Source organism: Mastigoproctus giganteus, chromosome 4 (assembly GCF_048544385.1).
Source record: "Mastigoproctus giganteus isolate SK-2022 chromosome 4, ASM4854438v1, whole genome shotgun sequence".
In the NCBI taxonomy this organism is placed as follows: Eukaryota; Metazoa; Arthropoda; class Arachnida; order Uropygi; family Thelyphonidae; genus Mastigoproctus; species Mastigoproctus giganteus.
The window spans coordinates 105517122-105534200 of NC_143578.1; the positions used below are offsets into that span (position 1 = coordinate 105517122).

At 36.1% G+C, this 17079-nt stretch overlaps 1 protein-coding gene across 9 annotated transcripts in view; it reads right to left on the reverse strand.

Moving 5' to 3' along the window:
• The window catches only part of LOC150086964 (tropomyosin), a 207041-nt gene that overhangs the window by 88562 nt on the left and 101400 nt on the right, over window positions 1-17079 (reverse strand). For 3 of the 9 annotated variants that reach the window (XM_090372858.1, XM_090372857.1, XM_090372855.1), the window contains exon 4: window positions 9638-9755. The exons of the other annotated variants lie outside the window; for them this stretch is intronic. In XM_090372858.1, coding sequence (XP_090228984.1) covers window positions 9638-9755 — 118 coding nt within the window. The remainder of the gene's footprint in view (window positions 1-9637; window positions 9756-17079) is intronic. 9 annotated transcript variants of the gene reach the window in all.

The following is a 17079-nucleotide window of genomic DNA, read 5'->3' on the forward strand; positions in this document are numbered from 1 at the left end:
AATTATTTATGGTGTTCCAAAAAAAGAAATAAGTGGTCATGTTATAGGTTTTAAATCTTGTGGTAAAACAGCCCGCACAACCACTTAGATTAAAAAATAATAAGAATATTACTATTTCCAATACATAAACTATATTTTAATTTTATAATGGGTATAGTATGATGATCAGGAAAAAAAATTGAGTGGAGGCAGCATTTGTATGTGGCCATATGCTAAATGTTGCAGATATAAAAATGGCAATGGTCATTTATTATTTTTATAGGTTTTTTTTTTTAAATAATTTTGCTATTGAGATTATTAATGAATATGATAATTGATAGTTAAGGTGAACACAGAAACCAGAAGGAAATAAAAAACAAATGAGATGTAATGCAGCCATGTTATAAATTTAGAAATCCATGATTATCCATTGTGGCCATTTACAATAATGTAAATGGCCACAATAATTATTTGAAATGTGAAATTATTTAAAAAAAATGCATGTGCATTAATCAATAAAAATAATTGTATGTTGTTAGTAAAATTTAATAACAAGTCCAAGTCTGGATTTAAAAAATCTGCTTCCTATCTGTTTTTTTATTATTATTATTTTTTTATTTATTTATTATTATTTTTTTAATTACAAAATCTCCAGCTTTCCAAAAAGTCAGAGGTTGGCAGCTATGACATATATTCACTTTACTTTAAGACTGCAACAGGTCACCAACCAATGCTTTGTTTTATTAACAGTCAATAACAGAATTGCAATCTTTACAAACACATAACAGCAGTGTACTTCCGATGACATTTTCATTGTATGTTCCTTTTCTTTTATTTCTGTTTTCATAGTGTGTGTGCCAACACTTATTTTCAGATCATACTGTTTGCTTTAGAGCCATCACACAGTACAACTTATTACTATTCATCGATTTATCATGCATTATCTGAATATTTTTCCAGTGTGGATTACATATGTATTGATACTACATGTGGAGAAAAAAACAGGAAAAAGCAATAGTATCATAGAAACAAAGCAAGTGCAAAAGCTATAAGCAAAGGCATGTAACAAAGTTTGGGGGGGGGGGGGAGTCAAAACGAAGTATAACAGCCATGGTAAGCTAAACTATGAAATAATAATTTAGAGGTTTGTATTAGTCAATTAACACTATTTATTTACACTATTTACATAAACTATATAGACTAGAAACAATTAATATCACTTGTAACAGTAATACCACATTCAGAACAGAACCACTTGAAGATGCCCAAATTCAAATTCAGTGAAATCTTAACATTACCATTCAACAGCATTGCCTTTAACTAACTGACCAAAAATAATTTTTTTTTTAGTATTTAACTTTTAATTTATCTAGTTGAACTAAATTTCAACTAGAAAAATGTCTATCACCAAAACTTATACTGCCATTTCATTTCCATTTTTTGGTTTGTCTGCTGAGAGGGAGCTTAGTTATACACTTCTAAGTTGACCTGAATTAATTCTGAAGCATTTTGTTCATGGATTAGTAAGTATATTGCAATATCTTGATCTCTACCTGCATAGTATAAAAGCTACATACACTGAAATCAGTTGCATATGACATTTATTTGTTTTTGAAATGCTTTTATTAGTCAAGGCTGTTTAGTGGTGTTCTCAGGAGATTATTATTATTAGCTATATGGTGCAAGGAAGCCTAAGGCTTATGCTGTACCAGCCAAAAAAAAAATCCTGAGTTACCCTGAGAGAGAATCACCAAAAAAGAGAAGAATGATGATATCCAGCTCAGGACCCTGGGGTAACTTATGTACAAGTTATGGGCACTATGAAATATGACAGATACTACAACATTGGAAAATCTATTTCTAGAAGCAAGTTAAGCTGTAAAATTCCAAATTTGGGTTGGAACAAACTGAAAAGAAAAAGTGTAACAACAAAAGAAGCAAGAAATAAGATGAGAAATAACATTGGATTAGTTGAAAAAATTAAACAGGAAGTATTTAAAATTAATGGAACAATTCCTTTGAAGCTTCACTGCATTATCCACCATCAAGTATTGTGCATTAAAGTTATTTGATGATGTCATGAGTATTGTCTGTAAATTTTATCAAGAATCCTTGCTTGAATTGTCATCAATTTCAAAGTTTTTTTGTCTGAATTAGATGCAGAATATGGTGATGTAGTGTACCATTCTGATGTGAAGTGGCTTAGCAGAGGGAAAGGCCCTCAAACAGTTTTTTGCACTTTGTCACAAAATTGACAATTTCTTAACTGAAAAGAGAAAGTGCCAAGAAATATTTTCAGATCAAAACTGGACTTTTTGTTTAGCTTTCTTAGTAGATATTACAGACCTTTTGAATACTTTGAATATGAGATTGCAAGGGAAAGTAAAACTGATATCAAATATGTATACTAATGTAAAAGCGTTTGAAGCTAAGCTGTAAATTTTTATAAAACAGTTCAATGAAACTCTTTCAGCATTTCCTCCTCTTGCAATGAATCAATATCAGCTGGATAAAATGTCTCATTAACTTCAATAAAATATACAACGAAGCCCTCAACCTTTCTACAGGAGGAATGTGCAAAGAGATTGAAGGATTTTCATGACCACCAAATGGAAATCCAGTTGTTCCAAAACATCATCAACGTATCACCAGAAGAAATTTCTGGAATTTATCAGTTGGAAATAATTGACTTGCAAGCCAAACGGTACATAAACTATATTTAAAGAGAATTCCCTTTTAGAATTTTATTCAAGTCTTCCTGATGAATATATAAATTTAAAAAAGTTTGCTGCTGGCATGTTCTCAATTTTTGGTAGCATATACATCTGTGAGCAAACATTTTCAAAAATGAAATTAGTGAAATGCAATCTTAGGTAAAGACTTACCAGTGAGTGTCTACATCAAATTCTGTGACTTTCTGTAACTAACTAACAGCGTAAGTAGGTATTGTTAAACGATTCAATCTCAAGTCTCTCATTAAGGTCTGTATCTTTCTATTGTTTGTATTTTTACTTTTAATAACAATTAAAAAATAATCCATTTATAAAAATTAATCCATATGGATTTCTACATATTCATAATTCCAATATGTGGCCATCTAATAAATTTGGCTTTTCAATGTGACCTTTGAGGATCGCTGTATTAAGCTGTTGGTGACTGCATGATTCCAAGTCTGACTGATGGTCATGATTCTGAGCTCCCTTCCCTTTATTTGACTCACTAGCTGATTTTACTATTTAATTCTTGGTCCTGCAGACAATGGATTGGCTAAAATATTTTAATATTAACTTGTCTTGGTAGCTCATGGTAATAGCAGGTTTAAAGTTTCCCACTTCAATTTTTTCAAAGCTTCAAGACTCATAGGTTCCTGGTTGTTTTGCTGCTTTTTGAAAAATTTCTTTGAAACAGGTTTGATGCATGAATTTCTTGGTAAGTGCCCTTTTGTACCCTTCATTAATTTCACTGCCCTTCTCTGCACCCATGCCAGCAGTTACATATCTTTTCTAAAATGAGACTCCCAGACCTGTTGCAATACTCAAGATCATGCATATCAATATATATTAATAATATACAAAAGTTGGCAGGGTGGTTAATGACATTCATCAGGGTGTGCTACAGCAAAAATATCTAGAAAAATTAAGACGATGGGCTGATAAGTGGCAATTGAAGAAGTTTAACATTTGCAAATACAAGGTACAGCATATGGATAGCAGTAATCTCAAATTAACATCGTATTGGATATTACGATGTGGTCACAAAAGAACTGGATGCAAAAAATAATTTTGATATCATATACTTGGATTTTTGAAAAGCTTTTGATACTGTTGCATGTGGAAGACTACTGTACCAGTTGAAGCAGTATGGCATTAAGGGAAAGTTGCTGCTATGGATAAAGGGATGGTTGAGTGGTGTCCCCCAGGAGTCCATGTTGGGCATATTGCTATTTTCTGTATTTATCAATGATATTGATGAAGGTATATCAGGCTTAATGTCCAAGTCTGCAGACTATACGAAGGTTAGTAGGTTTGTTAATGGCAGTAAGGACAGTACGCTACTGCAATATAGGATATGAAAAAGTTGAGCAGATGGGCTCAGAGGTGGCAACTGAAGTTTAACGTTGTATTTGTCAAAGTGCCGCATATGGGTAGCAGTAACCCCACAGTAACATATCAACTGTGCAGTACTACACTTAGGGTAGTGGAGAGAAAAAGACCTAGGGGTAATTGTGCAGTCAGATAAAGTTTTCTGAGAAGTGCAAACAGGCTGCAGGAGTAGCTCATGGCATCTTGTCAATAATACATAGGAATTTTGCTAGCAGGGATAAGGAGGTGATTATCCCCTTGTATAAAGCAATGGTCAGACCACACCTTGAGTACTGCATACAGGTCTGGAGGCCTCATTTTAGAAAGGATGCAGAGAAGGGCGAGTAGAACAAAGGGGTCTCTTACGAAGAAAGTCTTAAGTTCTGCAAACTGCAGCATCTGGAGACTAGGCACCTGAAGGTGATCTGATTGGGATGTATAAGGCCTTGAATGAGATGAGCAAGCTCAATGCTGATGGGATTCTTCCTCTTGCTCAGATTCCTCACCTGAGGGGGCATAAATTCAAATCGAGGAAAAACAGTTGTAGAATAGATGTGCGGAAATTTGCCTTTAGCCAGCAGGTGTTTGATTGCTTGAACAAACTTCCATATGTCGTTGTTGAAGTTGGTAGCTGAAATAAATTCAAGGAAAAACTGGCCAAACTTTTAGAGTGAATGGATGGGTGAATTAGGAAGGTTTGTTTTTTTTGTGTGTGTGTTTTTTTTTTTTTTTTTTTTTGACTGATACTATATAAGCTTGCTTTCTTGCATCATATGCCTCTACTAATGCTAAAATACCAACTGTGTGGTATCACACTCAGCATATTGGAAAATGAAAAGACCTGGAAAAACTGCTAACTTCGGTGTGGGGAGGGGATTCACAGACTAATAGATTAACAGTAGCCGCAGGCAGATGTGAAAGTGATTCTTGCACTGCCTCTATTGGAATGAGAAGCAGCCGGGAAAGCAAGGTGCTGGGAATTTCAATGACTGCTGGGAGTCATCATGAGCTGTGTCATGGTAACTAAAAGTAAGAACAGCTGCATGTATACTTGCATGTGCACCAGTGCCAGTTTCGTAATTAAACTTGATCGATTTGAGTTGCTGGTTAAAACATCAAAGGCAGATATTGTTGGGATATCAGAGATGTAGTATCACATAGATACAAGGAATGATGAATTCAAATTGTTGTTGTTTGGTTTTTAGGATCATTAGCAACTAAGGCCATATTGTTCCGGGGATATGGGGTAGTCATTCTCTGATCTTTCCGCATCCTCCGTATTTGGTGGTCACTGGCTCGAACCCTGGTCTAATCAAGAAGCGTGTACTTCGCGCTGCTGCTCCTGCCCACCTGGCTACGGAGGCGCCTTGAATTCAAATTAGAGGATTACATGTGTACAGAAAAGACAGGGGGGTTATGTGTGAAGTTAAGAAACACAAAATCTAAGGAAGTGCATTCAGTTGACATGTCAATGTTGTGTCAGTGTGGTATGACGTGAGCACCGGAAAGCAAAATCAAGAGTAGGAGTGTGTTACAGGACTAATGACTCTAATGAGTACAATAAACAATTGTGCAGAGAAATAGAGTGGGCCAGTAAATCAAAATGTCTTATAATGAGGGATTTTTAACTTCCCAGATATCGATTGGAACTTGTAGGTTGGTCACTTGCACACTAGGAAGGCTTTTGTTGATTTATTGGATGATTGTTTTCTACAGCAGCATGTTCGAGAGGCAACCAGAGGAAGTAATACTCTTGATCTGATTATCAGCAGTGATTCTTTATACAATAAGAAAATGAAGATAAAAGAACCATTAGGTGTCAGTGATCACAGTGTGATTATGTGGGATTTACTCAAAGTAAATACCATAAGGGGTAAAGAGAAGGGATTTTGTTTTTGAAAAAGTAACTACAGTGGTCTTAGACATTTTGAATTCTATACAAAGGGGTCAACTGGTGATGTTACCAACAGCAAATTCTAAATGGGACGCATTCAAAGAAATACTCTTGGAAGCTACTAGGCTTTTCATACCAACTAAGAAATGTTGTTCAAGATTTAGGCCTAAATGTATGTCAGATGAACTAATAAGACTCGTGGCAGAAAAGAAAAATGAATGGGATACGTATAAATTATCAAGTGACACAGAAGACTATGGTAGATATAAGCTAGTCTGTAATCAAGTCACAAAGGATAAAGGAGGTTAGGCAAGCGAAGGCAGATTATGAGAAATTGTTGGCAAAGAATACAAAGAGGAACAGCAAAGACTTCTTTACTTATGTAAACTCCAGAAGGAAGGGAATGAATCAGATTGGTCCACTTGATATCGATGGTTCGATTGTTGACTCTGCTGAGGTAGCTGACAAACTGAATGAGTATTTTGCATCTACATTCACACATGAGAAATTCTGTAAGGAAGTGGAGGCCAGAAGCTAAATGATTTTGTAATAACTGAGAGCAAGGTGGAAGCAAAATTGTTGAAGATGAACATAAGTAAAGCACCTGGAGTGGATGGCAAAGGAAGTAAGCAAACCCTTAGCCCTAATTATGAGAGCTTCCTTGGACTCAGGAGAGGTCCCCATGGAATGGAGATGTGTAAATGTGTTCCCAATTTACAAAGGGGGATCAAAGGGTGACATAAGTAATTATAGACCTGTTATTTCAACTTCTATTCCAGGGAAAATAATGGAGTCATTGGTTAAAGCACTGCAGCATCATCTAGACAAGACTGCAGTTATAATTTAGACAAGCATGGGTTTGTTAAGGAGAAGTCTTAGTCTTGTTAAGTGTTAAAGTGATAAGTTACTGCTATGGATAAAGGGATGGTTGAGTGGGAGAAGACAGAGAGTGGTAATCAAGGACACTGCTCTTCGTGGAGGATTGTTATCAGTGGAGTCCCCAGGGTTCAGTGTTGGGCTCATTGTTGTTTTCTATATTTATCAATGATTCTGATGAAGATATGGTTAATATCGAAGTTTTCATACAATACAAAGGTTGGCAGGGTTGTTAATGACAATACAATACTGCAACAAGTTCTAGAAAACTTGAACAGATGGGCTGAGGTGGCAACAGAAGTTTAACGTTGGTGGCAGTAACCCCAGAGTAACGTACCAACCGTGTGGTACTACATTCAGGGAAGGGGAGAATATGTGCATAAACCTCAAGAGAGCACAAATTATCCCTGACAAGGTTCTTGATATTTGACAAAGGAGGAAACAATTTGCAACCAAGATAAATGTCTTAGTGCTATTCGTGATGTTATATCTTTGAACAGTACTGCATCAATGGCTTGATGAGAATACCATTGAAAAACATAGCACAGCAAATCAATGTGATAGAATTGGATATAAACAGGATGTTTTAAAAATGATGGTCAATAATTTAAGGGTGAAAAGTACAAGCTAAAATAAGCAAAAAAGCCCCAGTGAATATTGGGCAGCAAATTAACCATTTTCGAGATAATGCACATTTTCTGTTAAGATCCGCCACTGGCTATGGGAGCACTAGTTTAGCAAAAAACCTGTGAATCCTTTGCTAAGGGTGGTTTTATTAAACATAACATAATACATTTTTAATTTTTGGTTTCAACACCATGGGATTTTACAGATGTTACATGTTACAGGACGTTCTTTCTAACACCCTTTCCTAAACATCAGGTGTTATGCTTCTGGGCCTACTTGCTCGTACTCCATGTGTGAAGTGCCCATGTTATCTAAGGCGTTGATGTATCCTGATGAATGTGCACCTGTTGGGCTGCCTTCAGCAGGGAAATGCTTCTTGGTACAAACGTGCAACCTCGAGTGCACTGACGTTGGCTTTATCATACATGAAGTGCATGTCCGCATACTCTTCGTTACTGTAACCTCTTTCCATGTTGACTATCCTTTGACAAGTACTAGTATACCTGCTATGTCTCAGAGCATTGAGAGAGGGGTTGATTGATTGATTGATTTGGTAGTTGTTGGCGCATCGGCTTCTGTGGCCATATTGCACCTCCCAAGGTTTTTGCAGTACTTTGATCCAAGCCCGAGGCGGGAATCGAACCCGCGACCTTTGGGTTGCCAGGCAGGCACTTTACCCACTCGGCTAACCCGGTCGGCTGAGAGAGGGGAAATGGAGAGAATGAGCATAACCAAACATAAACGAACAAGTCAGTGGTGGATCCCAACTAGAAATGTGCAATATCTCGAAAATTATTCACTTAAGGACCCATGTTTACTAGGCTTTTTTTGAATATTGTAGTCTGTACAGTTCACCTTTAAATTATTGACCATCACTTTTGAAACACCCTATATAAGGGATGGGACTTTGTTAAAATGTATGATAATAATGATGACATTACAGCAATGCAACACCAGAAAAGCCACTGACTACAAAGCAAAATTAAGATTTTGTTACCAGTGATGAAAATGAAAGTAAAAATGTGCATGCTGTACTTAAGAATACATGTAAAACAAACTTGCAAGTGAAACTGAATTCATTCTTTAAGTAAATTAATTTATTAGTTAAGTGGTTTCACATTTCCTATTAATATGTTAATTTCCTATTTCATATTAATACTGTATCTTCACTTTTACTACTTGTGTTACTAATTTTATATTTTCACTTCATTTATAATGTTTCTGTTCCCATGGCTTCTTTTATAAATAAAGAAAATTCTAAAAAAAATATATCATTCTTATTATTGTTGGGCATTAATATTAATAAATATATATCACTGAAAATTATTACATTTTGACATTTTTGGACCTCATTATTAAAAACTTAATAATAGTAGTAGTAGCCACTACTACTACTATTACTTTGTTACTACAAAACCTGAAAATTTAGGTACCTGGAACTCCATATTAGCAAGATTCCTGTAACTTCTATATTAACTTTGAACTCATCTATCTATAACAACCCTAATTCTTAATTCATCCCCCCTCCCTTCTTTTGTTGCTGTGGCTATGTACTGTTTTTCTTGGTATTCACTTCTTATTTGGCTTGGCCATTATGCATACTTCTTAAAAGCACAAAAATCCAGCCGGAGAAGCACCCAGTTGCACACAAAAATTATAACAAAAACAGTTAAGTGGCACCAGTTAAGTGTATAATTCCGAGCAAATAACTGTTCACTTCCAAAACTTGTCAAGTAAAACTGTCTCTACTTAGGAAAGTACAAAAGGTTTCAGCCATTAACCTTAAAAAACAATTAACAAATAATCAATATTCCAGAGCAGCACCTGTAAGCTATTGCAGACCACTGAGGAATTAAAAAATAACCTAACATATCTGTAAGGAGAGAAAAAGAAACTTTGATACATGACATTTCTGAACATTTTGTGTACTTGATAAACCTATACTTAATGAAGACTTTCTAATTCCTTAAGCATCTATGATACAGCTTATTTAAAATAATGCCTAATTTGGCATCAGAAAGTTTACCTCCACCTGTCCCCAAAAAAGAGAAATTAAACCAGCCTGTAGTACATATTGCTCTCACATATTATTGAATTGCTTATTTCATCCTGTACTGCTGTGAGAGAAAAAGACATTAGTAATGTACCTAGCCGTTACTCCAATCTTTCACCAACTCACCTCCTCATATTTTTTATCTGATTCTTCAGCAATCAACCTAGCCTGGCCTAGCTGTGTCTCTAGTAAGGCTATCCGGTCATCTTCCATGTTGGTACGATTTTCCAAGGCTTTTCTAATGCTGCAGGCATTCAACATATTAACTTTTTACACTATTTGGTTTGTATGTATTTCAATTATGCTGAAATTCTGACCTTTTTATATATCAGTTTAGAGAAGTGAACAAGTAGCACTTTATTTTATTATTATATTTTTAATTTTCATATTTTATCCACAATATATTTATGCCAAAATAAACTGAAATTTGTAGGGATGAATTGTGCCAAATCTTAATTTTGATGTGCATACATACAAAAATATAGACATAAACATAATGCCATATTGGACACATGAACAGTGAATTATTTGGATCTGCAATTTTAATAACCAACAATAATAATCATGTTTCATACAAAACAAGAAAACATGTGAATTATTTAGTAATTTTATATGATATGCACATCAAAAATACTTACGATTTGGCATAATTCATTCCCACCACATTATGTATTTTGAACTAATTAACCTTACGTATTGTTCAAAAAAGTGAACACTATTCCTCCTTGCTATCTATCTGTCCTTCCAAAAAAAAAAAAAAAAAAAAAACATTTCTGCATTCCTGTATTTCTTATCCAATTTTCAACAAGTCATAGCTCACTCTAAAACTCACTAGAGAACTTGAAAAATTTGCATTCTCTTTTAAAAAATTTCAAATTAAATTGGCCATATGCTTTTATGAATATTACTTTTAATACAATTTTTATCTGACCATAGGTAGGAGGAAGCAGATTGGATGTTCAATAAATATCTCAAGTCTGAACTTTGGAATTGATGGAATCCTTGCCTAGTGGCTTAAACTTGTAATCAGCCTTGGATTAATAAAAAAAAAAAAAAAAAATTACGTTATTGATCTCGAAGTCATGGGTAAGTAATGTATTTTATGATATTCTTTAGTTTATAAGAATGCAGTAGATAAGTGTAATGTTGTTCCAAATTTTTTGTGGATTTCAACTATTTATTTTTTGCTAATAACTAAAATTTTTGACACAAGAATTCTTAAACAAAAGTGAGAAGAAATAAAAGCATGAATATAATATTTACACTGGTGGCCCACTTATTAGGTACACATGCTGATAGCTCTATAAGACAGTGATATGTGTCCATACCAGGCAATGTAAGGCAGGTACCAATCAGATGGGGGGTGTGTGCATGAATGCACATGTGCAGTTCAACAAGAAAATGGGTCAACAACATGACCTAAGCAATTAAATGTGGTACAATAGCCACCACCAGATATGCCAGGGTAAATATCATGGCCACAAAAAATAATGATACTTACAATGACCTGTCTGGTGCAAACTTTCATACCTAGATGCTGTTGTGTCAACACTGCAGAAGTGCACTGTCCTGCTAAAGTGTTCATAAACAACAATGTATAAAGTGTACTGAGAATGGTCCAACATCAAGAAAACATCTCCCCAACAGCAGAATGGAGACAGTTTGCAGATGTGAGAGCCAACGGAGAGTGAAAAAAATTTTATACCAAGCAGGCAAGTTAGTCCAGAGATCGTCCAAAAGGTAAATGTTTTGAGAGCTACTTACCCAGAAAATACTCATTTCATTTTAATATTTTCAAAGTTCATAAGAAGTCATATTTATAAAAATGACCTTGGACCCCTTAGTCCTTCCCACTGGGGTGTGCCTCTAATGAAATTTTTTCGATCTCTTATGGACAACCTGCATATACAGTTAGTCCCTGACTTATGCACGCTTGAGCTACGTAAATTGTGACTTATGTAAGCTCGAGTTATGTAAATTTTTTTGTACATACGTGCTAACTGTGACTGATATTTCTGTTCACTGACTTTTTTTTTCATTTTTTTTTTGTATTGTAAAATTTAAACAGTAAAAAAAAAAAAAATTAGCAATCAATAACCACGAACGTGGCATGCACAAATGAGATACCAAGTAACAAGTTTACAAGCTGAAAAATAGAAATGAAGAGAAGATTCTGCATATTTATTTATATTTTATGACTGAAGATTCATGGTAGGGGAAACATATTTCAGCATAATAACATAAAAACCACAGAATTCCAGGTATTGGTATCATCGCAAATGCAATTAGATTGAGTTTACTATCCGTTTATAACAGAATTGCACAAAACAGAAAACTGCAAATTGTTTTATGGTAGTGACCTCCAGAAATGTGAGCTTGCATGAGATGATAATACACTGTATTTCTGCCTTAACCCTGTGAAGTTCTTTACAGAAAATTTCATTTTGACTGTTATCACATTGCCGACTAAGAGAATAAGTGACAGAGGTACTAGTAAATCTACCAACAAAAGGAAAGCGATCGATTTGGATCAGAAAATTAAAATAATAAGAATGTATGAAAATGGTAAAACATTAATAAGTATCATACGGAATTTAGATTTGTCAGTGTCGACAGTGAACACAATAATTAGCATTACCATAGGCACATGATGCAAGAAAGCAAGCTTATATAGCATCAGCAAAAAAAAAAAACTTCAAATTTCACCTATCCACTCGCTCCAAAAGTTTGTCTAGTTCTACCTTGAATCTATTTAAGCTATCAACTTCTACAACAACAGATGGAAACTTGTTCCAGCAATCAGCCACACGCTGGCTAAAGGCAAACTTTCGCACATCTATCCTACAACTTTCTTTCCTCAATTTGAATTTATGTCCTCTTGAGCGATTACTCTGAGCAAGAGGAAGAATCCCATCAGCATTGAGCATGCTCAAACCATTCAAGATTTTAATACACCTCAGTCAGATCACCTCACAGGTGCCTAGTCCCCAGACACTGTAATTTGCCTTTCTTCGTAAGAGCAACCCTTTGTTCCATTCACCAATCTTGTTGCCCTTCTCTATACTCGCTCTAGCAGCTCTACATCATTCCTAAAATGAGGCCTCCAGACATGTATACAGTACTCAAGGTGTGGCCTGACCATTGCCTTATACAACGGGATAATCACCTCCTTATCCCAGCTAGAAAAATTCCTGTATATCATTGACAAGACACCATGAGCTACTCTTGTATACCGTCTGCACTGCTCAGAAAACTTCATATCTGCCTGCACAATTACATAACCCTAGGTCCTTTTCATTCTCTACCACTATCAAGCGTAGTACCACACAGTTGATACTTTACTCTGGGGTTACTGCTTCCCATAAGCGTTGCTTTACATTTTTCAATATTAAACTTCAGTTGTCACCTTTCAGCCCATCTGCTCAAGTTTTGTAGATCTTGTTGCAGCAGCATACTGTCATTAGTGTCATTAACAACCCTGTCAACCTTTGTATCGTCTGCAAACTTGGACATTAAGCCTGATATATCATCATCAATATCATTAATAAATACAGAAAACAACAATGAACCCAACACTGAACCCTGATGGACTCCACTAATAACATTATTCCATGAAGAGCAGTGTCCATTGATTACCACTCTCTGTCTTCTCCCACTCAACCATCCCTTTATCCATAGCAGTAATTTGCCTCAATTGCCACACTGCTCCAATTTGTGCAGCAGTCTTCAATGTGCAACAGTATCAAAAGCCTTTCTAAGTTCCAAATATATGATATCAAAGTTATTCCCTGAATTCAGTTCCTTTGTGACCACATCATAGTATCCAATCAAATTGGTCACACAAGACTTCCCCTTAACAAAACCATGCTGTGTCCAAGCTGTAACTGAAGCTTTGTCTAGATGATCCTGCAGTGCTTCTTTAGCCAGTGTCTCCATTAATTTCGCTGGAACAGAAGTTAAACTAACAGGTCTGTAATTACTTGTGTTTTTCTTTGATCCTCCTTTGTGAATTAGGGTCACATTTGCACATCTCCAGTCCATGGGTACCTTCCCCTGAGTCCAAGGAAGCTCTAATAATTATGGCTAAGGGTTTGCTTACTTCCTTTGCTGCCTCCTTTAATATAACTAGATAGTCCGATCCACCCCAGGTACCTTTCTTATATTTATCTCCAACAATTTCTCCTCCACTTTGCTCTCAGTTATTACAAAATCATGTAGCTCACTGCCAGAGTTTAATTCACCTCTGGCATTCCCCTCCCTGGATAACTCCTCATGTGTGAATGTAGATGCAAAATACTCGTTTAGTTTGTTAGCTACCTGAGCAGGATCATCAACAGTTGAACCATCGATATCAAATGGACCAATTTGATTCATTCTCTTCCTTCTAGAATTTATATAAGTAAAGAACTCTTTGCTATATTTCTTTGCATCCTTTGCAAAAGATTTTTTGTAATATGCCTTTGGCTGCCTAACCTTCTTTGTGACTTGGTTACAAACCAGCTTATATCTATATGCATTTTTCTTCTCTGCCATGTCTCATTAATTCATCTGACATCCATTTAGGCCTAAATGGATGTCAGATGAATTAATGAACCTTGAACAATATTTCTTAGTTGGTATGAAAATCCTAGTAGCTTCCAAGATTAATTCTTTGAATGCTTCCCATTTTGAATTTGCTGTTGGTAACATCATCAGTTGGTAGCAACACATAGAATTATATACTGTCTGAGAACGTCGTAGTCACCTTTACGAAAGCAAAAACCCTTCCCTTTACCCCTGATGGTAGTTACCTCTTTGAGTAAATCCCACTTCAGCACACTGTGATCACTGCCACCTAGTGGTTGCTTTATCTGCAGATTCTTAATGCATGAAGAATCACTCCTGATAATCAGATCAAGAGTATTACTTCCTCTAGTTGCCTCCCGAACATGCTGCTGTAGAAAACAATCATTCAATAAATTCACAAAAGCCTTGCTAGTGTGTGGGTGCCCAACCCACAAATTCCAGTCAATATCTGATAAATTAAAATCCCCCATTACAAGACACACTGATTTACTGGCCTACTCTTATTTCCATCTTCTTCTTCCTGTCACATAGCTCCCTTAGGAGCTGTTGTGGTCACCAAGAAATTCCTTCAACTGCACTGATTGTGTGCTATATGAGCAGCATCGCAAAATGTCATGCCGAGAAATTCACTGATCCCATCCTTCCACCTAGTTGCAGGTCTTCCTCTTTCCCTCGGTGTTTCCTTCCATTATATTCTTCAACAGAAAAAAATTTTCCCTTCTTACTATATGACCAAAAAAACTTGAGTTTTCTTTTGTTGATGCTATAAAGAAGAATTTTAGGCTTGCCAATTTTATTCAATACCCACTCATTTGTTATTCGATCCATGTAAGAAATACACAGTATTCTCCTGTAAACACCACATTTCAAATACTTCAATTTTCTTCCTGTCAACTCTTTTCAGATTCCATTCTTCACATCCATAAGTGGTAACTAGAAAAATTAACGAATCAATGATTCTCAGTTTCATCTTTAGGGGCAGATATCAGATCAGTGACCAATATTTTAGCAATTGCCTGTTGTCTCTTTACATCGTTTAAGCAGTCACTATTTTTATTTATTTTTGACACTAAGTAATCAAATTCATCAACTTCTTCGATATCTTGCACATTAACCTTCACTCTACTGGAACCGAGATTATCACCAATCTCCATAATTTTAGTTTTACACACATTCAGAAACAATCCTTTTTTCTTACTTGCTTCACACATTCTCCTCTGAGTTTCTTTAAGATGATCCTTAGAATTACAAATTAGCACAGTATCATCTGCATAACAAAGGTTGTTTATCTTCAGTCCTCCAATTTCCCTGTACAGTTGTTTATTATACTCATCAGAGCCTATAACACACTCTTACTCTCAATTTTGATTTCCCAGTGCTTATGTCACACCAAACTGACTCAACACCGCACTGTCCAGCTATGTCGACTGGCTGTACTTCCTTGGATTTTGTGTTTCTTAACTAATAGCATAATCCCTCCTCCTTTCCTGTCCTTCCTGTACACATTGTACTCCCCAAATTCCATTTCTGCATTCCTTATATCTGTGTGACACCACGTCTCTGATATCCCAACAATATCTGCCTTTGATGTGTTGATCAACACCTGAAATTCAAATTTATTTACCAAACTCCAAGCATTGGTATACATGCAAGTATACATGCACCTGTTCCTATTCTTAGTGACCCTAACACAATTCATGTGTTTACGTGTACCACAATGACTCCAAGCAGTCTCCGAAATCCCTTGCATCTTGTTTTCCAGGCTGCTGCTCAATTCCAATATAAGGAGTGCAAGAATCACTTTCACTTCTGCCAGTGGCTACTGTTAATCTATTAGTCCGTGTATTCCCGAAAGCTAGCAATTTTCCGACCCACCTAACACTGCCTCAATAGCATCAGCAAATATTCTTGCACCTTTTCTATTTAAGTGTATCCCATCCCTGTAGAAGCAGTATCTCCTGTTAACAAGCACAGACCAGGCTGAGAAAAATTCTACCCCTTGAGCCTTGCACAATCTCTCCAGGGCTAAATCGATTGACAAGGCTCTCATCATATACTCCCACCTATCGTGTCTGAGCAGAATTGCAGACACTTTCAAATTCAACCCTAATCCACAGCTTTTTTTCAACAGTGACCTGTACTTGTTAAGTAATTCCACTGGTTTCCTACTCTTAATATCATTAGTGTCAACATGTACAACAATATCACCTTTTGTGCCCTTAAAAGATGATAATGAAGGACAAAGACAGAATACGTAAAGCAGTGAAGAGATTGGTGCCAATGAAGTCAACTATAATAACCAAGGCTAGAATGGGACTAATAAACAAAATGGAAAAGTTACTTATTGTATGGATGGAAGATCAGACCAAAAACACACCCCTTTAAGCCTCCACCAGCAAAGGCTCGTGCCATTTTTGAGAATCATAAGAGCGATGATACTGAAACCACTTTTGTTGCAAGTCATGGTTTGTTTGAAAGGTTCTGTAAGAGAAGTGGATATCATAACATTGCCATAAGTGGCAAAGCAGCAAGGACAGATGGTGACGCTGCTCAAAAATTCAAGGATAAATTGGATGACATTATAAGAAGTGGTGGTTATTTGTCACAACAAATATATAATGTGGATGAAACTAGCCTTTTTTGGAAAAAAAAAATCCCAGTAGGACTTATATTTCTATTGAAGAAAAGTTGATGTCTGGGTTTAAAGCTGCCAAACCCAGTCATCCTAAATATCTAGATGATCTACACGACGTCAAGGTGGTTGTTGTTGTTGTTTTGGTTTTTAGGAGCATTAGCAACTAAGGCCATATTGCTCCGGGATATGCGGTGGTCATTCCCTGACCTTTCCGCATCCTCCATATTTGGTGGTGACGGGCTCGAACCCCGGTCTAATCAAGAAGCGTGTGCTACGCACTGCTGCTCCTTCCCACCTGGCTACGGAGGCGCCTATCAAGGTGGTATGCTTCCCTCCAAATACAATGGCTTTGATTCAACCAATGGAT